The sequence below is a fragment of the Podarcis tiliguerta genome (genome assembly GCF_965153285.1).
Source record: "Podarcis tiliguerta genome assembly, chromosome: 7".
NCBI lineage: Eukaryota > Metazoa > Chordata > Lepidosauria > Squamata > Lacertidae > Podarcis > Podarcis tiliguerta.
In genome coordinates this window covers 3,015,266-3,034,007 of record NC_139540.1, presented here as the reverse complement: position 1 = coordinate 3,034,007, position 18,742 = coordinate 3,015,266, and the positions used below count along the sequence as shown (strand labels likewise).

The following is an 18,742-nucleotide window of genomic DNA, read 5'->3' as shown; positions in this document are numbered from 1 at the left end:
CTTAGGGTACTTCTAGACCGCCCCTATCTTTTGGGTGGCCTCTGCACATGCTCAGAGGTAACCAAATATGCATTGCGAGTGTTGAGATTCCAGGGCTGTGGAGTTCTGGAACAGAGGACAGATTCCTAAGTAAGTTGTGGATTCTGGCTTAATGTAAAGCACTGCATGAGTTTTTCTCTCACTGGCCTTGAGTCGGCTGGCATCCTGATTGCAGAGCTTGCAAAAGTACTTTAGCTGGAACTGAGTTGCTTCTGTTGTCCCTGATTTTCACTCTGAATATGCTGGGAGTGTGAAGGAAACTGCCCCAGGGGAAATTTTGACAGGGTGTCCTGGCAGCCTATGGTGCAAAAGGCACTTGGCATTTCACAATTGCGTTTTATAGAGAAATTAACAGTGATTAAGGAAAGCTGTTGGGAGGCTCTGGTGCCCCCAAGCGGCAGGTAGGGGGAAGGGAAAAAACCACATTTTTTTGCTACCTGATTCTTTGCAGGGGGTGGTGACTTTTCTGCTGTTGGTCTCTTTACCTCATCAGCAACTTTCCTGGGGCCGTATGCCAATGGCAGGGAGGGCCGGAAGGAAATTGGGTGGAGCAGTGGACTTTGTTCTGTAGTCTACATTAGTGTCATGGAAAAGAAATGTTTCTGCGCATCACCACACGCAAACATCGTCCAAGTATGCAAGAAGCGTTTTTCAAAACAAATAATGATAATAATTTTTAAAAATTATATCCCATCCATCTTGCTGGGTTTCCCCAGCCACTCTGGGTGGCTTACAACATACAGAAAAACACAACAAAGCATCAAACATTAAAAAACAAAATATCCTATACAAGCAACAAACAAATCAATAAGTAAATAAATAGAAACCAATAATAGCAACAATAATAAATAGTTTACAGTTATACCCAAGTTAATATTTATATATCGCCCTGTTGCAAAACATCAGGGAGAGTGCAGCAACACAGAAACATTTAAAAGCAACGCAAAGCATTAATTAAAGCAACTGGATATTCAAGAAGGTTTTAAGCAATTTATGTTTAAATAAATAACATTATCCCAGTGGGAGGCAAAAGCACTTTGAGAAGGGTATGCCAGGAAGGGGCACATATATACTATATTATTTATACCCCGCCTATCTAGCTGCTTTTCCCCAGTCTGGCAAAGGAAGCATCTCCAGTTCCCCTACCCTTAGGTTGCCTGCTAAACATCCTCTGCAAACTACAACTCCCAGAATCCTTGGCGGGGGAAGCGCCAGCAGAACGCGGCCCAAACCTCCCGACGTGAAGGCTCACGCATGCGCACAACGCGCTGCTGCCTGCGTGTGGGTTTATTTGCCCGGCCGCTACCGGAGTTTCCCCATTGGCCAAGTCCGGATTCCGTCATGAGCTTCCTCGTTCCGACTCCGACTCCTCTTTCTTGATTGGCCAAGGCCCGCTCCTTTGCCGCCCGCCCCTTCATTCCGATTGGCGGCTGAGGCGGCCCTGGCTGCGGATTGACCTGAGGGAAAAGAGTGGGCGACGGCCTCCTGTGGACGCTCTGGCCGCCCCGCCCCCTGCGCTCTATGGCCTTTCCTCAGAGCGAAACGGGAACGGCTTCGGCGCCGGCTGGGCCCGTCGCCGAGCGGAGCGAGCAGGTGAGGGACCCCGCGGCGCCCCCGCCTTCCTCTCCCGCAGGGCTGCCGTTTCCCTGCCAAGTTCCCCCGGCGAGGCTCCTCCCCGCCCCCCCGGTCCACCCTCACAACAGCCCTGCGAGGGAGGGCAGAGGCCGACCAGGCCTCAGGGGGCGGGGCTCCGTCGGGCCTCCCAGCGCGGCCTTGGCCAACCTGGCGCCCGTCAGAGGGGCTGCACGGCAACTGGGAGCGGGTGGGAGTTGTAGGGCCACCTCACTGGGTGCTGCTGGTTGGTGGGAGTTGTAGGGCAACCTCTAGGTGCTGGGGCTGGTGGGAGTTGTAGTCCAACCTCGCTGGCTGCTGGGAGTTGTAGTCCAAGCTTGCTGGGTTCTGCTGACTGGTGGGAGTTGTAGGGCAACCACTAGGTGCTGGGGTTGGTGGGAGTTGTAGTCCAAACTCGCTGGGTGCTGCTGGCTGCTGGGAGTTGTAGTCCAACCTCGCTGGGTACTGCTGGCTGGTGGGAGTTGTAGTCCAACCTCGCTGGCTGCTGCTGGCTGCTGGGAGTTGTAGTCCAAGCTTGCTGGGTGCTGCTGGCTGGTGGGAGTTGTTGTTCTTCTTTCTTTGGCGATCACTCGGAGCCGAGTAAGATTGTCTCCCATAAACACGGTTTTAACAATGAATCTGTAAGTGACTGTGGAGGCCAGTTCTGGATCCACACGGCCTTGTAGTCCAACCTTGATGGGTTCTGCTGGCTGGTGGGAGTTGTAGTCCAACCTGGATAGGTGCTGCTGGCTGGTGGGAATTGTAGGGCAACTTTTAGGTGCTGGGGCTGGTGGGAGTTGTAGGGCAACCTTGCTGGGTGCTGCTGAGTGGTGGGAGTTGTAGGGCAACCCCTAGGTGCTGGGGTTGGTGGGAGTTGTAGTCCAAACTCGCTGGGTGCTGCTGGCTGGTGGGAGTTGTAGTCCAGCCTTGATGGGTGCTGCTGGCTGGTGGGAGTTGTAGTGCAAGTGCTCCAGGGGCTGGCGGACGTATACTTGTCGCTGTTGACGTTTTGACTGCGGTATTGCTTATTGGCGTTTGTTGGTTGCTGCTAATTTCTTGCATCTGCCAGAGAATTCTCAGCACTCCTGCTCTAAATAAATACATGGTTGAGTTAAATGTTAAGTGTGATGGGGAGTCTTCCCACTTCCTTATTCTCATTGCCCAGGAATTACCTGCAAGCATTCCTAAGATTATTTGTTTCTTCTATTCAATGACTAAAGTAGGTTTATTAAATTTCCCTATGACATGGTTGTGTAATTTCTTTTTAGGACTGAAGGAATGTGAAGATGAGTACTATAGCTATGTACCAGCCTTCCCATGGGGATAAGAACATGCATTACATCCTGACTGAAAACCACCCTTATGGCAGCAAATTTTTTCCTGCAGGGAGTATGTGTTACCTGAGCGAACAGACTTACTTGCGGTGCATTAGATTGTCACCCACTCGCTTCTTGAGGGTTGTCATGGAGCAAGATGGATCTGTGGTCACCTTGGATGCTGAAATTCTGCAGCCTTTGCCTGACAAGATGGCTGATTATCTTTCAGCCATCAGCAACATTCATGAACGGTTGAACTGTTTTCTGAACAGGCATGTCCTGGATGCAGCCATGAATGCCAAACAGGGACAGCAAGTCTTTGTGGAACTAGACCATCAGACTTTCTCTGGTACCATCTGCTACATTGGGAAGGTTCATAGGAGCCATTTACCATCTGGGCTCTGCCCAGTTTACTTTGGTGTAGAGCTGCAGGTGAGGCCATTTATGGAGGTTGTAATTGTCCTGAATTTTTACGGTCTGGTCTATAATTAAATTTAGCCTTTGAACGCTGAAATAGGCTATATAAATACTTTCCCAGTAATCCATAAGAGAAAAGTACATTGCCTTGCATGTTTGGCCTGAGTCTTGAAGAGCAAAGTGCTTTGCCTAGTTCACATGAAAGAAGGAGAAACATTAAATGCTTTCTTTGGGCAAGCCACTTCAAAATGTCTCCCACAAGCTTTTGAGAGCCACAAAACATTTCCTCAGGCTGCATGGTTTCAAAGAAGGAAAAATACATTATTTTCTGGCTAAGGCATACTAACGTGTTCATTTTAATCTGTTTCTTGCCAATCTCATTTGGTTATTGTGAAGGGAGTAAGATGGAATTAATGCAGCCACATTAAACAGAAGTCATATGATGGAAGTTTTGAGTTAAACAGTACATGAAAAATGTGCTCCTTCGGGGCAATGGAAATGGAAAGCTAGAAGTAAATTTAGTAAGTTTTAATGGGGTGATTCCTGAATTTTATTCAGCTGCATGTTTCCTGTATGGTTTTCGGCTTTATGATACTACTACAGTGCAATTTTTCTGAGGGATGGGAAGGTGTCCTGCTCCTCTGAAGGGTATACTTTGGCTCCTCCATGATACTCACATACTTGTAGCAGAAATGGGCTATTCTCTTGTGTCCTCTCTTTGTTCATATCCTGACATGTTATAACATAACCTATCTGCTGCTTCTCCAGGGTGACGGTGAAGGCCAAGGCCACTGTGATGGTACCTACAATGGGACAGAATACTTCAAGTGTAAAAAGGACTGTGGCCTTTTCCTCCCATGTAACAAACTGCAGTTTGTATCAGCACCAGAGAAGGGCATGGCGAAGCAAGAGGGAAATCCGGACACAGTTGGGGCATCTCCAGTGAAAGTGGGGGATACCGTCGGCTTCTATTTGGATGACGCCTTTATGCGAGGGATAGCAATGGATGTATTCAAGGAGGAAAACACCTGGATGGTTAAAGTGTGTCCGGTAAGAAAGTCATCACCATTCTGATGAAATCCTTCTGGAGGAGGCATTCATTGAGACAGTAATGTCCTGAAAATAGAGAATGATGATGCCCCCATTTTGGGGTTGTGCCAAAAAGAGCAAGGAAGGGAAATAATGCAACAGGTCTCCTCTGCCAGTTGGAACAGATAAATGCTTGCTTGTTCTTATCTGGGCAGATGGATAAAATGGCCGGGTCTGCACATAACACTAAGCCATGGGTTGCTATATTATGATAATATTTTTTATTTGTTTTCAATTACAATCCAATAATAGCTTCATTATAACAATAACAATTTATAATACAGTTATTAATACCAATTGTTCAAATGCTGACTTAAATAATTTAGATAAGGTGGCCCCCTGCATGCTAGAATTGATGGCTTGATTATTTGCTTTATTTCTGTCTTCAAAATCTTATTAATTTCCATTACATTCCAGTCATAATAATAATCCCTTATATAACAACTGCAGTACAGTGGTACCTTGGGATGTGAATGGGATCCATTCCGGAGCTCCGTTTGCATCCTGAATAGAACGTAAGTTGCAACAGCGCATCTGCGCATGCGCAGGTCGCGTTTTGCCGCTTCTGCACATGCGCGTGACGCCACCCAAGATGCTCACCAAAGAAGCAGCTAGAAAACAATCTAAACTTTGAAGAAACAAGCTGTGGTTGTCTGTGTGACAGCTTGTGGTTTGTTAAACAAACCATGGCTTGGTGTGAACTCAGCCAATGATATCCATGGTGCATATGTAGCTTAGTAGTAGCTCACACACTCTGTATGTAAAACCTCCAGGTACATCCTTAAATTTTCTACTTCATTTATTTCATAAATTAATACACCGCTTGATTGTTTAAAAAAACCAAAACTCAAAGCTGTTTACAGAGAGAATAAATCAATAAATTATCAGTAAGAAAACCCATAAAACAACTTTGTAAATCATTCAAAGCATAAAATCAAGAATAAGCGAAAAACAGATTAAAACATACACCCACATTCTATTTTGGTTTATAGGAAGAAGAAGGATCAGAAGATGTTTTTCGTGTTATCCCCATGGACTCTGTGGTTAAAGAGGAGCTGCTTTCCCCAGGTGACGCAGTAGTTCTGTGGTAGCTTTGCTTCTCCATTTCTGGAGGACCAGAAATCTTATTGGTTCTGCTGTAGCATTGGGGCTGGAGTCTATAATGCTGCTACTGAAAACAATAACATGCACACCAGCCACCTTTGTAGTCTGCCTTTTTCATCAAATTTTAAGATGCATAGGGTGTATTTTTCTGTCTTGCACTCCTCTTAAAACATTCCTGAGTGCCTTGCTGAAGAATGCACGAAGGGAGAAGGGAAAATGAGAAGGTACTTTGTTGTTTGGAAGGAACTCAGGCCTTCTGATTGCCCTGCACCAACCAGGAAGATGTTCTGCTGAAGCAAAGGCGCATTTCAACACTGATAGGTAGAATGCAGGCGTAAACATACCTAGGCACCCCATAGCAATTCCTTTAGTAGCAGAAAGTCAAGTGCATTGCAGAATGTAAGTGAGGGTTAGCCTAACTTCCTAACCCAAATCAGATCTTAGGTTGCTAAAGAGAATACTAAACAGCCAGGCCAGCAAAATGGCTATGTCACTCATAAATTCCTACTCTCCAGCTCCCACCCTGTGTCTTCAACAGCAAAGTAATAAAACAGCATCAAAATGTTAATTACAAAAGTCTGTCTGGCATAATACATATGTGTTGCCTTTCAGGCTTTGAAGTGGATGCTGATTCTGGGCTCCAGGACCAGCCTAAGCGCAAGAGAAGTGAAAGTGCAGAGGATCTGGAAAGCAAGTCACCCGCCCTTGATGTGAACTCAGTGGTACGGATCAACTTGGACAAGGGGAACTCAGTCACGGGAACAATCTGTTGGATTGGCTGTCTGCCTGAAAATCGGCAGAAAATGGCTGGAGTTGAGCTGGTGAGAGTTCCATCCATGCGTCCATTCATGGTCTTTGACATCTCTAGCTTCTTCTTTGGCGATCCCTTGTAGCTGAGTATGATTGTCTGCCATGAACACGATCTTAACAGTGAGGCCAATCCTGAATCCACACGTCCTTCCACAGTGGGGACATTGGTTTTCAGGCCAGAGTTGACCACGGTGTGGATTTGCCAAGTGTGCCTCCTTCTTAGCGTGTTTCTCCTTTGCGTCCTGAGTTCAAGCGTCTTCAAAGCCCATGACACCTTTGGTAAAGGCTGTTCTCCAATTGGAGCACTTGCAGGCTGGTGTTTCCCAGTTGTCGGTGTTTATACTACATTTTTTTTAGATTTATGTTAGTGGGATCTAGAACTGTATCACAGGGTTGGGCTATGCAACGGGTAAATTGGCACGCAGTTGACAGGACTACTGGAAATGAAAGCCTGCTTCCCTCTCTAAGAAATGGGCTACTACCTTTAGGTAGGATACAGTTTGACTTACTTTCCTTTGTATAAAACAAGCCCGAAGGAGGCCCCCAACCCGCTCACAGGTCCTTGTATGATCAGTGGAAACAATTGGTCCTTGCAAGTTTTAACCACTCTCAGTTCCAACCTGATAATTGCCACCTGCCCAGATTTTAGGTTGTATGAATTAATTTTAAGATGTATTTTAATTAATTGATTCCTTTTTTTTTGCATATTGTGGTGTTTTTATGATGTTAGTCACTCTGAGCCCGGCCTTGGCCAGGGAGGGTGGGATACAAATAATTTTTTATTATTATTATATTGTTATTACTAGAGCCAAGAGTCTTGAGGTGGGTAACTTAATTGCGACAGTTTGACTCTTAGTCTTTTCGGCAGCCTTTGATACCACTGATTGAGAGGTGTTGTTAACTCAACTGCAGGGCCCAAGAGGGATTTGAGGAGTTCTTGTCTCTGATAGGAAGAACAGAGAGGATGGTACTGGCACAGCTTCCCATGTGGAATCCCCTGGAATTCCCTCTTGTTCCTTTTCCTTGTCCGTGAGACTGCTAGGGGAGATTCTGAGCAGGATGCTTGCCTGTCTGACTGAGAGATTTCACCCCCCCCCCCCACAGGATGAAGATAAGGGCGTTTCTGATGGCGAGTTGCAGGGGGTGCGCTACTTCACCTGCCCCCCAAAGCGTGGCCTCTTTGTGAGGCTGGAGTCGTGCCAGCCGGACATGCGCTTCCAGTCTATCAGCCACACTTCCCCCGAGTCCACAGAGCTGAGTAAGTTTCCTTCGTCCACTGAAGATATACCGCGGGGAGGATCAAGTGGTCCATTTGCAGCTTTCGACCAGTTCCCCCCGCTCTTTATCTTGCCCTTCTCATCATGGTTTGTTGCATCATGTCTAAGCTAAAAGAAGAGAGGCATATTTTCAGGAGCAGAACGTTAGAGGTGTTTTTAGAAAGAGGAAGTTGAGGAGATTTCACCCCTCCCATATCCAAGAATCTGCTGATGTTCTCTGCTGATTCTCCAGAGAGGAGGGGGCGGTTTCTGCTCTCTACTTATTCCGCTCCAGCCTCACATCAAAGTGTCGGAGAGAGGGAGACTGAGTGTTAGAGAGAGATTGTGTGTATAGATAAGGTTGCTGCTAAGAGCAGCTGCAGACACTCAGTGCAGTTCAGCATTTTTCGTTTAGACCTCATTTAGCTCTGTATATAGTTGTGTATTATAGTTGTAGATAGAATAAAGAAGATATTCTACAGAGCTGCTCTCCGAGTCGTTTATGCTCTGCTGTACTCTGCTATGCTCTGCTGTGCGACGACTGTCTTCTTGTGGAAGTGAATCCGGTGCTCACAACTCTAAGCTGTGAGTCCACAGCACTTTGACCTGTTCCTGTGCTGAAGGTGGTCTCTGGAAGTGCTACCCCAGCTCGCCTGGCCCAGTCGGGGCTGAAGTGGATAAGTCCAGTGGATAAGTCGGTGGCACTGGCTCAAGGGCGATGCTGACAGAAGTATCTTTATCTGTTTCAGGTGGACTGGATGCTCCTGCTGTCCTAAGCAACTCGCCCCCTCTCAGGGATGATGTGGCCGTGAATGTCCTGGAAGGGCGGATGAGGGGGATCCAGGGCCACTGCAATTCTTGCTACATGGATGCTGCACTTTTCAGGTAGGTGGGTCTGCTTGCTTCCTTTCCAAACCCCCATACAAGTGGGTCCCTTTTGGAACCGTTTAGTTTATGGGAAATAGCCCCCTTTGTGTACCTTCAGGGACTGTGCTTAGATTCTGAATAATCGCGTTTCTCTTCTCATGGCTGAGGGTCTTTGTAGGGTGTGTGAACTGCACTATCAAATTCAGCTTGATGGGAAAAATCTATTCTCTGCTGCTCATGCTGTTGCTTCGATTTCTCTCTGTCTCCATGTCAGTTTTTTGTTTTTGTTTTAATCCACTACTCTGGAGTGTTGCTGCCAACCTAGCAAAGTTACCAAGTGCGTCCTCTCTCACCACAGCCTCTTCTCCTGCACCTCTGTGTTGGATTCCATGCTCTTCAAACCCTCCCTCCCACCTGATGGGCACGTTCAGAACATCCTCCGGGACAAGATAGTCAACCCTCTCAGGCAGTGAGTAGCTAAAGGGGTGTCCTCCTGACCCAACGGGAGCAGTCCGCTTGCGCCTGCAACCTATTATTTGCCTCTTTGTCTATCTGCAATTTTTGCAGGTGCAGCTTTCAGTGTCACATGCTGAATTCTGCAGCCTCGAAGCGGAGAGGTTCCCCTTCTATATAAAAACTAACAAAACCCTCCACAAAGTTTCTAGTTCCCATAGCTCTGCAGTAAGCTCAGAGCCTGGTGAAATCTAAGAAGCTGAACAGGGTGGACTCAATGGATTTCAGAAGCTGCAACTTGGGTTTCTGTGGAGCTCCTTGTTTCTTCCCCCATTGTGAAGCAGAAAAAATTCTGCAAAATAAGCAAATCTATATTAATTTTATTTATTAATCATCAATGTCCCCTTGGCACTTGGGATTTTGGGAATGCGTCATGCATTTATGCAGACCAGGGTTTAACACCTTGTCAGTTTCTTGAAGAGATGACACGATTCCCTCCTCTTCTCAGGAAAGGATTTGTTGCTGCTAGCAACGTGATGGACCTTCGACACCAGTTGACTGAGAAGGGAGAATGTTCCAGCTTTGCCACTTCTGAGAAAGGTGATTAATTTCCCCCTCCCTTTGGGGTCTCATGCTCTGGTTCACTTTGATGTGCTACTAAGCTATTCCAGTATCAGATCCCTGCTCAGCCACAAACCTGACTGGTGGAGAAGACAGCAGTAGGTCACTGTCTCTCTCAGCCGGCCTAATCTACCTCATGGGTTTTTTGTCGGGGAGGGCAGGATAAAGATGGAACTGCTAGAAATCCTTAATTGGATTCTTTGCAAGACTACAATCAAAGACCCTGGGTGGGCGTGGTCTTCCTTCCCCTTAAAGCTTTTGACAAAAGTTAAAGAACTACCTGGCCAGTTTGGTGTAGCATCATATGAGAGCTGGTCTTTGCTGTGCCAAGCCAATACTCCTGGCCTTCTTTGGCTGCGGGACAGTGAGGAATCCTGTATCCTGCAGTGACAGAAGACACAAGTCCCCCGCTTTTTGGCTTCATTTTCTGTGTGTTCTTGCTCTGTTCTTAAGTGATGGAGGGGGCTAGTTACCTATACACCACCCCACCCGCACCTGCTCTCCTTCGTTTCTTCCACTGTCGGAGGTAGAAAGCCTCCGAATACCAGCTGCTGGAGAAGAAAGTGCTCTTGTGCTTGAATCCTAATTGCGGGCTTCCCGGAAGAGGCATCTGGTTGGCCACTGTGGGAACAGGACGCTGCGCTGAATGGGCCACTGGCCTGACCCATCAGACTCTGTTTATGCTCTTATTTATACAAAAGATTTGCCTGGAGAAGAAGGGAGCAGAGTGTCTGATGTGGCGTTTACTTTGCCCTTTTAGACCCTGAGGAGTTTCTTAATCTCATCATGCATCACATCCTTGGGATAGAGCCGCTTCTGAAGCTGCAGTAAGTTTTCACCCCGAAGAGCTGAGAAATATGGGCTGCATGTTTCTGGGACTAGGAAGAAAGAATCACATTTCAAAGGATCTTATGCCTCAAAGGGAGTTGATGTGGGTGGCTAGTGACTTAAAGTGGTAAAGGGAAGCTGTCAAAATACCTCTCTGTGGTCAGGGGAGAAGTGGAGGAGGAGGAAAGGGGCAGTGCCTTAGGCCTGGTGGAGCAGGAGTAACTTGTGGCCCTTGAGATAATAATATAATAATAATAATTTATTATTTGTACCCCGCCCATCTGGCTGGGCTTCCCCAGCCACTCTGGGCGGCTTCCCCCCCAAAATATTAAAATACTCTAATACATCAAACATTAAAAGCTTCCCCGAACAGGGCTGCCTTCAGATGTCTTCTAAAAGTCTGGTAGTTGTTGTTCTCTTTGACATCTGGTGGGAGGGCGTTCCACAGGGAGGGCGCCACTACCGAGAAGGCCCTCTGCCTGGTTCCCTGTAACTTGGCTTCTCGCAGCGAGGGAACCGTCAGAAGGCCCTCGGAGCTGGACCTCAGTGTCTGGGTAGAACGATGGGGGTGGAGACGCTCCTTCAGGTATACAGGACCGAGGCTGTTTAGGGCTTTAAAGGTCAGCACCAATACTTTGAATTGTGCTCGGAAACGTACTGGGAGCCAATGTAGGTCTGTTATGTGGTCCCGGCGGCCGCTCCCAGTCACCAGTCTAGCTGCCGCCTAGATAGTCTAGACTATCTCCAGCCCCATCCAGCACTGCTAATTGTCGTGGATTTGTAGTTCAGCAGCAACTGGATGACCCAAAGGTTAGCCACCCCTGTGCCAGAGGAAAATTGCAGGGAGGGGCACCATTGCTAACTATTTTTATTTGTCTAGGGAATTAGTATTCAGCTCTACAAGTGTGTATTGATTTGAAGTCTAGAGAGGCTCAGGTGTTGATGGAGGCGAACCCAAGCTCTCCAGGTCTCCAGCTGACCATACCCTAAAGGCAGTGTGTTAAGGGCAGGAGTTCGTATGCCTGCAGTGGCTCAGAATGGGGGAGCCTGGCTTCCACCCAGCCGCACCCCCTGCGCCCCATAGTGCTCCTCAGAGGGAATGGGGAGAAGCCTAAGAAATTCATTTTCCCATTGCACCCTTGAAACAGCTGCCATTGCTCTAATAATTCCTTTTGTGGGGAGTGGGTTCAGCATCTGGACAGCCACAGAGGAGTCACCTGCCCATCACTTTCAGGTCTGGAAGGCTCAAGGAGCAGGAGTGCTACTGCTACCAGATATTCATGGACAAACAGGAGGACCTGGTAGTACCCAACGTGCAGCAGCTGGTAGAGCATTCCTTTCTCTCATCTGATCTCAAGCTGGTGGAGGTGAGTCATTGTGACCCTTTTGGTTGCTGCTTCTCTGTATTTTAACATTCAGGCCCTGCAGAGCATGACGTGAGCCTGTCCAGGAGGATATCTTGGTTAATGGTGTCAAAAGCTGCTGAGATATTGAGCTCGATCAACAGGGTCCCACTCCCCCTGTCTGTTTCATGGCCATCCATCAGAGTGACTAAGGCTGGTTCAGTTCTGAACCTGAACCCACATTGTAGGACATCTAGACCAGGGTTTCCCAAACTTGGGTTTCCAGCTTTTGTTGGACTAAAGCTCCCATTATCCCTAACTGGCAGGACCAGTGGTCAGGGATGATGGGAGTTGTAGTCCAAAAACCACCCACGTTTGGGAAACCCTGGCCTAAATAATTGGTCTCATCCAGGAATACCAGCGGTTGCCCCACCGCCTTTGCCAAGAATTGCATTGAACTTTGAGCAGGCACAGCTTTCCATGTAGAGGTGAGGAAAGCTTGCCCTGCAGCGGTGCCCTCTTCTACTCAGCTCTGAGATGCAGGAAACTGCTGGGCTTCCCATTGCGGATCAATTTGCTATGTGGCTATAAGCAGATAGACTGCCCTTCCCTGACCATCGGCCCAACCCAGATTCTGCATTGTGTGATTGCTTGGAAACTTCTGGCTGGAGAGCAAGTCCCGATGACGTGGCTTCCATTTCTCCCTCTGCCTAGATTCCCTCCTGCTTTATCCTCCAAATGCCCCGTTTTGGCAAGGAATACAAAATGTTCAGCAAAATCATCCCCTCCTTGGAGCTGGACATTACTGACCTGCTGCTGGATAGTAAGTTATGGGCATCATACGGTAGGGGTGGGGATGTGGACGCAAACGTATTCTAGTTCCCTTTACCTAGATTTGTCATCCACTTCCTTGGAGTGACCTGCTGAAATAGCCCTGTGTGAGACCGATGGCAGTTCAGAGAATGGATTCATTGCTGTGGCCTCTATAGCTGACCCAGGGTTCATCGGGAACGTCCTGGAATTAAACAGTGAGAGGTTCTCATTCGTGAAGCTCTCTGGCAAATCCTTCTCCCTCAGCCTAACTTTCATCATCGGGCAGTTGTGATAATAAGTACAAGGAGCGTTCTTAAGCATTTTGTAGGTGGTTCAGCTTGTTTGTCAGGAAAGATCCTGCTGTGCTTCTTTCTCCCTGAGCCTGATTCAGGACTAGAGGCTGCTATTAGCCAGGATATCTGTGTGATCTAAACAACAATATACCATTGTGGCTTGGAAGCTGGCCAGAGGAACCACGCTAAAGATCGCTTAGCCATATTCGGCCCAATTCATTTCTCAGTAGAAAGTGCATCCTGTGCTGTAGGCAGGCTCCGAAAGGTTCAAGGTGTGATCTTTAGTCTCCCACTGTAGGTCCCAGGGAGTGCTTTGTGTGCGGAGCTGTGGCCACTCAGGAATGCTCAGCATGCTTCAAAGACAAGATGTTTGCAGACACCGGATTGAAGCAGTACTGCGACTCTTGCTGCACTCAGGTACCCCCTTTTCATTTGTACCATAGTGGGAAGAAGTTTCACGTCTAAGGCCCCAGATTCATGCCTGCTCCTCTTGAGACTTCAGGAAAGGAGTGAAGCAGCTCTTTTCTTTAGAGGAACGCACTGACGGACTTGGTATACACCGGAGGGTGGTTAACCAACAGCCTGTGGGCCTTACCTGGCTCCCCAAAAGCATTCTAGTTGCCCCCGAGGGCCCTCTCCAAATTTGGTAGCAGTATTTATTTGTTTAAAATGTTTTAATAGAATCAGAAAACTTTAATCATTTTTCTTCCCTGTGAACATTCCCTTTGTTCTGCAGGTGTTTCTGCATGCCTTGGTTAGGGTGGATGTGGGTTTTCTGAGAGCAAAAGGGATGCTAGGCCACAGTTCCTTGGCTTGTGGACGTCCTTTCTTTAAAAGCACAGACCACCTGATGGCAACAGGTGCTCCATTCCACATGAGCCCTCGCCCCCCCCCCCCATTAGCTTTACTGTCTTGTGGCTGTTTGCAGGCTCACTCTCATTACCAGCGCAAAGCCCATCGGCTGACAAAGCTGCACATCCCCGAGGAGTTCTGCAGGGGCAGCCGCCTGGGCAGCTTCCGGGTGCCTCGGGAGAAACTGGAGCTCTTTGCTGTTCTCTGCATTGAAACCAGTCACTATGTCTCCTTTGTGAAATACGGACCAGAGAAGGAGAATTGGATGTTTTTTGACAGCATGGCAGATAGGCATGGTAAGTTTGTGTGCTATTTCAGCAGGGGGAGCAGCATGCCTCCCCCCGCAACCCAAAAAAGCCACAAATGCATTTAGGGATGTTGTTCCGATGCTGGGGAAGGAAGGGATTGGCTCATTTAATGCATGTGACATGCAGGGGTCTGGGACTACGATTCCCATCTTTCCTGGCCATTGAACATGCTTGAGGCTAGTGAGAGTTGTAGTTCAGCAACATCCGGAGGACCAAAGGTTCCCCACACCTTGTTTATAGCAAGGATCATAGAATCATAGAATCATAGAGTTGGAAGAGACCACAAGGGCCATCGAGTCCAACCCCCTGCCAAGCAGGAAACACCATCAGAGCACTCCTGACATATGGTTGTCAAGCCTCTGCTTAAAGACCTCCAAAGAAGGAGACTCCACCACACTCCTTGGCAGCAAATTCCACTGTCGAACAGCTCTTACTGTCAGGAAGTTCTTCCTAATGTTTAGGTGGAATCTTCTTTCTTGTAGTTTGGATCCATTGCTCCGTGTCCGCTTCTTTGGAGCCGCAGAAAACAACCTTTCTCCCTCCTCTAGGTGACATCCTTTTATATATTTGAACATGGCTATCATATCACCCCTTAACCTCCTCTTCTCCAGGCTAAACATGCCCAGCTCCCTTAGCTGGGCATATTTGGGGAACCTGTGGCCCTCCAAATATTGTTGGATGCCCCAGCTCCTATCAGCCTCAGCTAGTGGGGCAAATTGTTAGGGATGATGGGAGCTGGAGTCTAGCAACAGCTGGAGACTCACAAGTTCCCTGTATCTGGATTATAGTGTCAAAATTGAGTAGCTACACAAAAGCAGTTCTGTGAGCATAGAACACAGTAGGAAGATTTAGGTTTGGCATAATGTCACAGAGACGGCCAGTAAGTCACACAGTTTGAAGCTGGAGTTAACTCTTTATTAGCAAAACATGACCTTCACAGACTTGGCTGAGTTTCAGGCCTAATGAGCACAGCAGCTCATGCCCTGTAGGTCCTACTGCATGAAATCAGTTGCCAAGACTAAAAGTCCTCGCCTCCCCACAGCCCTCTTATGCCAACTCTCCAGGGTTTCTTCCAAGCAATCAGAGACTGCTCCTGTATGCAGCCTGCCTATGCTCCTCCTGTTTCATACCTCTCCTGGTTCTGGGGGCGGGGACAGAACCAGAAGGGTTGTTGCAGAAGGGTGGGGGAGAGACACCTGTGACTCAGCTCTGCCTCTTGGCCCCCCTCATCCCACTTACCTGCTTCGGCCTCTGATTCTGGACTCCTTTCTGTCACAGACTGGCCCTGCTCACTAAGCCCCATTACCCCTTCAGCTTCTGACGCCTCCTCCTCCCAGTCTTCTCCCTCTGACCACTCATCTTCATCCCATCACCACTCCCCGGGCTCTGAGCCTTCTTCCCTTCGGGTTCCCCAGCTGGTTCCTCCCGCTATTCATCTGTGCCCAACCAGTAGATGACACAAATAAATCCTCACTTCCTGATAATAATAATAATAATAATTTATTATTTGTACCCCGCCCATCTGGCTGGGCTTCCCCAGCCACTCTGGGCGGCTTCCAACAAAGATGAAAAATACACTAAAATGTCACATATTAAAAACTTCCCTGAACAGGGCTGCCTTCAGATGTCTTCTAAAAGTCTGGTAGTTGTTTATCTCTTTGACATCTGATGGGAGGGCGTTCCACAGGGCGGGTGCCACCACCGAGAAGGCCCTCTGCCTGGTTCCCTGTAACTTGGCCTCTTGCAGTGAGGGAACCACCAGAAGGCCCTCGGAGCTGGACCTCAGTGTCCGGGCAGAACGATGGGGGTGGAGACGCTCCTTCAGATATACTGGACCGAGGCTGTTTAGGGCTTTAAAGGTCAGCACCAACACTTTGAATTGTGCTTGGAAACGTACTGGGAGCCAATGTAGGTCTTTCAAGACCGGTGTTATATGGTCTCGGCGGCCGCTCCCAGTCACCAGTCTAGCTGCTGCATTCTGGATTAGTTGTAGTTTCCGGGTCACCTTCAAAGGTAGCCCCACGTAGAGCACATTGCAGTAGTCCAAGCTTCCTGAATCAACAAAGTGCTCCTCTTTCCTTTCTTGAAGGGCAGTGTTCTCTCATGAATGATACACCCATCCCAGTTGTGTGTCTGCAGTTGCAGAGGTTGACCAGTCCTGGCTGCATAAGGCAGGGGGTCGTTCCAAATGCACCCAAGGGGGTTCACCTAACCAAAGGACCCTCTTTTCTGTCAGAAACTCCACTACGACTGAGCTGGAAAAGCTCATCCTCCAGTCGAGTCTTTTGGAATTTCTTCCGACATGATTAACGACCTGAGCCTTTGATGAGGCTCCAGACATGTTTCCTCATTACGCAGAGTATCCAGCACACAGGGAAGGACGAGAAAGTATGAGCTATGTTGCTAGGTTTTATTTCTAACTACGCGGACAGAAAAGAAAAATACATGCACTCTCTGTGAAAGCAGAGAGCAACTGAAACAAAGGAACAGGAAATCAGTAACATCACATCCATCTATCCATCTCCTGTCTTCTGTGAGACTTCCAACAGCCTGGAATCTCTGGAATGCAAAACAGAGTCTTGTGACTCCAAGCACTGCACAGTGGCATAAACAGAAACTAACATCTTCCTCTCTTTCCCGCAGGTGATGAGGACGGCTTCAACATTCCCACTGTGACTCTGTGCCCAGAGGTTGCCAAGTACCTGGAGATGCCCGTAGCCACCCTGGCCATGCAGCAGCCCCGGGACATGGAAGGAGTAGCTAAGCGCCTCTTCTGCGATGCTTACATGTACATGTACCAAAGCAAGAAAATGGCACTCTATAAGTGAGCAGTGGGTTGCTTCTTGCAGGGGAACACAGAGGAAGGGGCTCTGACGCTCTTCCACTGCGCTGTCTCTCACGCTGTTTACAGAATCGCCTCTGGAGAATGGAACCAGTGAAACTACTTTGCCTACGGCAGGTGATTCAAACCTGCGAATCTGGACTTGTCAGAAATGTGGGACTAGTATTGGTGGAGCCGCCCCCCCCCCTCAGTTCCCACACTCCTTTCGGTAAGGGCTACTACAACTCAGGAAAACATAGAAGCTCAAGGCTGGGCTTGGGCAAAGACACTCTGGTCTGTGCACCAGGAAGTGGTGTGTCTCAGGGTTTCACCTCAGCTGGGTTCCAAAAACCCAGTACTCTTATTCTGATCATTCCTTCTCCTTGGTGGGAGAGGTGGGAATTGAATGTCTCAGACAAGAAGCTCTTCCTGCAATAAGTTCTGGGTTTGACCTGGAATCCCTAGGCAATAGCGGACTGCCCCTCCTCTGCACACTCGGTTGTTGGTGCGGTCCTTTGCCATCTGTGGCAGTCCTGTGCGCATGACCTGCACTTTTAAATTTGTGTAATTTGTTTTAGATGGCAGTTGAGGCTTCCTACTGAAGCGTCTCGTGTCTCAGGCAGGACAAGCACTTTGGAGAAATACCTTTGGTTTGGGGAGAAAATGGCCCAGGTGTGTGGAGATGGGTCTCGCGCCTTCTGCTTTTTCAGCCTTTACAACTTTCACAAGGAAGCGTGGCAGCCAGGGCTGTCGGCTATATACACCCATCCAGAGCAGCAGGAGCCCAGGCAGTCTGGTGACTCCTGGGGAATGGCCTGGCCTGCCTTACTGTGAATTCAACAGCACTGTTATTAAACCTCCTGCGTGAGCCGTCTTTGTAGAGCACTGCAGAGCTAAGAGAGTAAGTGGTTAAATTTTTGTTCCTCCTGTTCAAGGACTCCTGCCTCCTTATGCAAACTGGCCTTTGTTAGCCAGATTTCCTGTGATGGTACCTAGAAACATGATTCTTTGGACTTCCTCACCCCACCCCCAAATTCCTTGATTGTATCTTGACAGTTCATCTCCCGTGGGTTAGAATGACCCCCCCTCTCTTCCCATCCCACCCCCAAGTTGACATATCTTCTCGGTTTCCATCTTTAAATAGTTTGGGTTTGGTGTTTCAGACATTCTCCCAAGTATATTGAGCTACTGAAAGAAAAGAAAAAACAATTCTCTTGCAGAAAAAGCACAGGGATTCTGTATTCTATGTGAATTTTACAGAACAGTTGGCATTTTCTGTCTACTAAAATACTGTGCAATAAGATTTTGGGTAGGGAGAGGACTCAGTGCCTTACATGTTGACAGCGTCTGTGTGACCTGTCTAGCCCTTTTAAATGACTCCCTACATTGTATTTCTAAATCACCTCTGCTGAGATGTCCTGTTCTTCAGCCTGAAATTATAAAAGCATTACAGCACTTTCCAGTAGGACATTGCCTTGTTGGGGAAAGAAGCTTGTCTGACACAGAAATCCAAGAGGTTTTGGTGTCTGCTTGGGCTTCTACAAGCAGGAAATAAGATATTAGCAGAAAATTAATTTATCAAAATTATTCGTGTTTATTTGGTGATAGCCAGGGTTCACCTTGTAAGAGCCCCTTCACTTCATTGAGGCCTAGCTTGAGAGGCCAGTTGCAGAGATTGTGCTTGCTTTATTTAAATTCTTGGAATCTGTGTTGGCATTCTTCTTTCCTCTATTTCTAGAACTTATATCACCAGCTGTATCCAACTGCCCTCCCGCCTTAAAAAACCTCAAAGTGGACATTTTTGTATGTAGTGGTGTCAATCTCTTTGTAAAATACGTCCTCCAATAGAGCCTTTTTTTCTGACTTGGCTGTGTTTGCTTTATTTCCCAAGAAATGTCTCA

General features: G+C 47.9%; 1 protein-coding gene across 1 annotated transcript; it reads left to right on the top strand.

Annotated features, from left to right (window-relative positions):
* Nucleotides 1–1,482: 1,482 nt before the first annotated feature.
* Nucleotides 1,483–18,704, top strand: LOC310681323 (ubiquitin carboxyl-terminal hydrolase CYLD-like). Its single transcript, XM_083449021.1, has 15 exons — nucleotides 1,483–1,632; nucleotides 2,919–3,398; nucleotides 4,152–4,433; nucleotides 5,465–5,540; nucleotides 6,189–6,397; nucleotides 7,491–7,644; nucleotides 8,392–8,527; nucleotides 8,868–8,978; nucleotides 9,471–9,562; nucleotides 10,344–10,410; nucleotides 11,646–11,778; nucleotides 12,469–12,577; nucleotides 13,159–13,277; nucleotides 13,789–14,008; nucleotides 16,664–18,704. The coding sequence occupies exons 2-15, from the start codon at nucleotides 2,937–2,939 to the stop codon at nucleotides 16,846–16,848; spliced, it is 2,355 nt and encodes a 784-aa protein (XP_083305147.1). The 5' UTR covers nucleotides 1,483–1,632; nucleotides 2,919–2,936; the 3' UTR covers nucleotides 16,849–18,704.
* Nucleotides 18,705–18,742: the final 38 nt, after the last annotated feature.

Coding starts and splice junctions, on each gene's coding strand:
- LOC310681323 (XM_083449021.1), top strand. CDS start 2,937: ATGAGTACTATAGCTATGTACCAGCCTTCCCATGGGGATAAGAACATG. Junction 4,434..5,464: donor GGATGGTTAAAGTGTGTCCG/GTAAGAAAGTCA, acceptor TTTGGTTTATAG/GAAGAAGAAGGATCAGAAGA. Junction 13,278..13,788: donor GCGACTCTTGCTGCACTCAG/GTACCCCCTTTT, acceptor GGCTGTTTGCAG/GCTCACTCTCATTACCAGCG.